The sequence below is a fragment of the Montipora capricornis genome, chromosome 10 (assembly GCF_036669925.1).
Source record: "Montipora capricornis isolate CH-2021 chromosome 10, ASM3666992v2, whole genome shotgun sequence".
Taxonomy (NCBI): domain Eukaryota; kingdom Metazoa; phylum Cnidaria; class Anthozoa; order Scleractinia; family Acroporidae; genus Montipora; species Montipora capricornis.
This window is the reverse complement of record NC_090892.1, coordinates 46,842,858-46,847,734: the sequence shown is the minus strand read 5'-3', so window position 1 is coordinate 46,847,734 and position 4,877 is coordinate 46,842,858. Positions and strand designations below refer to the sequence as shown.

At 41.3% G+C, this 4,877-nt stretch overlaps 1 protein-coding gene across 1 annotated transcript; it reads right to left on the bottom strand.

Annotated features, from left to right (window-relative positions):
• Positions 1-712: 712 nt before the first annotated feature.
• On the bottom strand, positions 713-4,187 carry LOC138019778 (uncharacterized). Its single transcript, XM_068866665.1, has 2 exons — positions 3,457-4,187; positions 713-2,800 (listed from the first exon to the last, which is right to left on the bottom strand). Exons 1-2 carry the CDS (start codon positions 4,043-4,045, stop codon positions 1,572-1,574), a joined length of 1,818 nt encoding a protein of 605 aa, XP_068722766.1. The 5' UTR covers positions 4,046-4,187; the 3' UTR covers positions 713-1,571.
• Between the last annotated feature and the right edge of the window lie 690 nt (positions 4,188-4,877).

Sequence of the window (4,877 nt, the reverse complement as noted above, 5' to 3'; positions counted from 1 at the left end):
GATTGGCACTTGATTGTTCAGTCAGACTGGGAACATTTAAAGAGCTGTATACCTAACAAATAGAGGAGTTTAGCAAGACTAGTTGAGCGAGAAGTGTAAGATTGACCCGAGACACCAAATAAAGCTGTGAAACAGCGGGAGTGTTGAGGAGTCTTTCTTCCCTCAAAAGAGTTCGTCCCGGTCTCATATAAATTTCCCCCTAAGATGATGCTCTTGTGTGTGCGTGATTAGGACAGGAAGCAGACGGTGTAGATCAGTGGTGTGGAATGCAATTATTGCCTAAGAAAATTATTGTCACGAGGGTCGATCCTGGGTCCATTTTTTTATCTGATTTACATAAACAATTTGCAGGGGCACCAAACGGGCCATTTTTTTCAAAATGAATCAAAATATACCATGGACATAAAATAAACCAAATATTAGCCATTTTGGAACAATTTCTCTACCTGCTGGGAAATTTTTATCTGTTCCGCACTCCCAGCAGGGCCGGGCGGACGTTTCCCAGCCAGCAAGCATAATAACAATATTTCAATGCATCGTACGCCAAAAGGCCGTAGCAACAGGCCTTACATTTACCTTCCAGTTATAAGGGATAAGGGGGGGGGGGGTGGGGGAGGGACGGCATAAGCGATTGATACATTAACTAGAAATACCGCTAAGGACAAAATATTTCTCACAGGAGATGCGGGAACGCGAGAATATTGAAGACAACTTGCCAGCAACCAAGACATTTTCTGTAATATCATTGACCGACGATACTTCCTTAACTGTCTCTGGTGGAGATTCAGTGATATTGCTCGAACAGATAAATTCTGAATTACCAGCTATTTATGATTATAACATAATTAGGATAGTACGTGCACTCTCATTGGTCAATAGCTGTGTATCAAAAAAATCTGTTTCAATCAAGAATTTTGCTTCATTTCTTTCCTTCATTTGTCGAATTGTCTTTGAGAAAAATTTATAAATGCAATAGAGGACTTTTGTCCGTGTTTCTATAGCCTCATCTAAATACTCGGGGGAGTTGGGAGAATTCTCGACAGTTATGCAAACCCCCGAGTGCTTCTCGGGTTCGCATGACTGTCCCGAATTCTCCCAACACTGCCTTGTCTTTAGATGAGGCTATGGAAACACGGAAAACGTCCTCTATTGCTTAACCCTTTCACTCCCAAGAGTGTCACTTATAGATTTTACTCTGTCTAACGCCAGACGATTTTACTCGTCAATGGGGAACCCCACGGGGGTGAAAGGGTTAATTCGTTATCACTATTTTATACGCAAAGCACGTATGTGGTCAAAGAGAAGTCTTGGATATACCAGGAAATATCTCTATACCTATGATGAGCGAAAAAATGCATGTTGCGTTGTTTAGCTTCAGTAGTGAAGTACTAGCTTTTTATTCTATCTAGATGTAAAACAATTGCAATGTGCACAGTAGCATTTGCCGTAAAAGAGTGTGATGACTCACTGGAAAGTGTTGTAAGTTACCATCACTTCCTGTTGTTTTATCGCTCCCTCGGCTCTCTGAGGCAATCTTTGTGGATTGTTTTTAATTTCGACCAGTAATCAGTCTAGTCAAGATCGAACCGCTCCGGTGAGATGATAGGTGAGGCCTCATCTGTTGGCACAAGTTTCCACTCAAGCGTTCTTTCGTATCCTCTCAACATACTAACTCGGCGACAATTAAGTGCCCACCTGAACGGAAATACCGTGTTCTCGTTTTTGATGAAGTCTCGAATTTGAAGCCCCATCGAAGAAGCGAGAGATTTCACAGTAGGAATTTTGTTCTTCCTTTTAAATGAAGCGAGTTCTTTGTCAGGGCATGACGCAAGAAGGGACGCTCTCAGAAACATCAGGAATTCGCTGGTCAAATTAAGGTATTCCACAACTGCGGACACGCCGGTTGAATGCGCAAGTTCAGGATTTCCAGTGTCCCGCAGAGCTCTTTTGCAGAGGTCATCTACACCGAGTCTATACGGCAACACATGAATGAGTTCCGGCATAAAATTTCGAATCCAGTTTTCAGTTTCACTTAATATGACGGCATGAGAATTCGACGTGTTTAAAAAGTCTTTCAACTTTCTCAGCAAAACGGCAAGGGGACAATAGTCCCATAAGTTGGATGTTGTAATGCGGTCATATGTGAGATCGGAAGGCAGCCAGGCCTCGATATTTGCAACGTCGCATAGAAGTAAACGGAACCTCACCTGGTCTGTTTTCAGTTTTTGAGAGGACTTTTGCAGAATACCGGACAAGTAGATGGTGTACATCTTTGTCAGAGAGGTTGAGTAGCAGGATTTCTTTATTTCTCGGTAATCCCATCCGGTGAATGGAAGCACATCCGTCGGTATGCTGTAATGAAAATTGCGGTCGGCGGTAAAGTGAATAGCTCCTCTACCCGTTAAAGTAACGTTTTGTCGGGTCAACTCTGGGGTGTTTCTTGATGAATGAAATATACCTGTGTCAAGAAAATGTTGAGCGGACTTTCTATGCTCTATTGGGATTGCATGCATGTATACGCTAATGCCCTCGTTTCGTTTTGGATCGGAGGAATTGGCCTCTTGTCTCGAATCTTCCACCCACGACCCTTTGCGTTTTGACAAGCGAAGCCATTCGGTCCAAACAATCTGTAGCTGACTGAGGTGTTCTGTAGGAACCATCATGAGACCTCCAGTAAGCTTGAATAGTTCATTTGTAGTGACGAGGTCTTGAAGAGCACACGTCAGGTCATCAGAATCTTGTGCAGAAATGCGAACCGAGTACCAAATTCGGACCACTCTTTCGCATATAGCATTTCCTCCTGCAAACAGTACAACAGTCGTCTGAGTGAAACTGATTTATGGTAGATTAACCATAGAACCGTCCTCACATTCTTAGACAATCTGACCTCAGCAGTGTTAGCTTCGAGAAAATCAAATACAACCATTTATGAGACAATTTAAGATATAGTGACTTCAATCAGTGAGTAGAAACTCCCCTTTTTATCCCAGAAGGATCAAGAAAAAGAGGCTAATGATGATAGCGAAAAAAATTTCATTTCCGGCGTCGATGGAAGGCGATCTTTACTCATAAAACATTATTCGTTTATTTGACAGTAGTTCCTGCCTCAGGCCAAATCGTACAAATGAACATAACGCATAGCTTGAAATCTGAAATTAAATACGAAGAACTGTTGATGACTTGTTTGTTTCAAGCGATGATGATGATGATTAATTAGGCTTAATAGGAAATAATATTTAGTTGATCGAGTAATATGATTGTGCCGTAGGACATTTGGGGGAGTTTGTGAAACGTGAAGAAGAAACCAAACTTTGAAAAGGTCAAGTCTCGTTAGTATTGTCATTATCTGGGTCAGTTTCATTGAGATAGAAACTCCCAATATACTAATGAGGCCTTTCAGACACTAGCCTTGATAAATGGTATAGACAAACAAATAAATTGATAAATTTACTATACCTTTATATAGCATGTAGAGAAGCAAAACTGTTCGAGCGAGAGTACATGGACAAATGTCGTTTAATACGAATGTCACTGGCTGCTTGTAAGTCTCAGGCAGGGAAGCAACGGTGAGTAACACATTCCTAGGATCACCAACTCCACATAATAACAGAGATAATGGATCAGGACAGTTTTCTCCCTCATTCATGGGCAAGTTGAGCAGATCCACGGCTGGAACATTACCCCAGTAATAGGTAGCAATGAGACCAACGCTAATCTTCTTATAAACCTCTTTAATGTCTTCGGCCAATTCAAGAGTTCTATCAACAATGCCTTGGCAGTTAAGTTTGTGGTCTGCCCAGTGGTTTCTTTGGCATTCTTCGCTACAATAGGCGGCATCCAAACAGTTTGTGCACTGCATTGTTCTCGATCGTTCAATACCGCAGCTCAAACACGTTCTCTTTAGGTTAGCCGAATCGCAATCTGGCTTGTGTCGCCATATGTCTTGTTTCTGACATTCCTTTGTGCAATAAAAAGCCACTCTGCATCGTGAACATTGGTGAGTGCAGGCTTCTCCACAACGCCAACAATGCTTAGCTGTGTTCATGATCTCTATATATTATTTGATAAATCGGAGTTACGTGCAATACTCACGAAAAACTCTCAACATTAGTCACCAGCATCACTGAAGTAGCTTATTCCGACAAGCAAAAATAATGTATTCTCATTTCCCAGAATTTCGTAAGTACTTACAAAGGAGGTACCCCTCAGGTGTGACTGCCACTGTAACATCATACCTCTTCAATTTCTCGGAACTCGGAGTAATTTATTTCAATTGCATAATTATGATATGGACTTTACTGAACCTATCTTTTAATTATGCTTAATATAGTACAAGAGGTGGTTATTGGTCACCGAGGAGTCTCCTGGAGGGGAGAGGACAAAATGCAGAGAGTGCCCCATGGCGTACCTAAAAGGGTTTATTAAAGGAGAGACATCGCGCCTTTTGAGAGCAAACTACAACTCAGTCAAAGAAACCTTCGCGTCACTTAAACGAAATTTTCAATCCCGTGTTAACTCGACCGAGGTTATCCACGTGAACTCATCACAACCATAATGGCTGAAATCAATTTCTCAGCAAGGAAAGAAGCTCTACAAACCAAAAGCAGGACGTCATCAAACAGAATTTTGCCACTGGTTACTTATAAAATTTGGGTTTTATCAGTTGAACTTCATTTATCATATTTTTTCATTCACTCAAACTAAATTACCCTAAAGACTCGTGTAAAAGCCGCACCCCCAACTTTTCGAAGGAAATCATGAAAAAGCGGTTAATGCTAAAAATATCACGGAGACCAACTACTTATAGTTCACAGTTGAATAAAAGAGATTTGACTTATTTCTGAGAATGCTATTTGACAAAAACAACCAGGAAAACC

What these genes read in the sequence shown, in the direction of transcription:
- LOC138019778 (XM_068866665.1), bottom strand. Translation starts at nt 4,045, where the DNA reads ATGAACACAGCTAAGCATTGTTGGCGTTGTGGAGAAGCCTGCACTCAC. An exon ending in TCTCTACATGCTATATAAAG is followed by an intron (nt 2,801 to 3,456) that starts GTATAGTAAATT and finishes TACTGTTTGCAG; the next exon opens with GAGGAAATGCTATATGCGAA.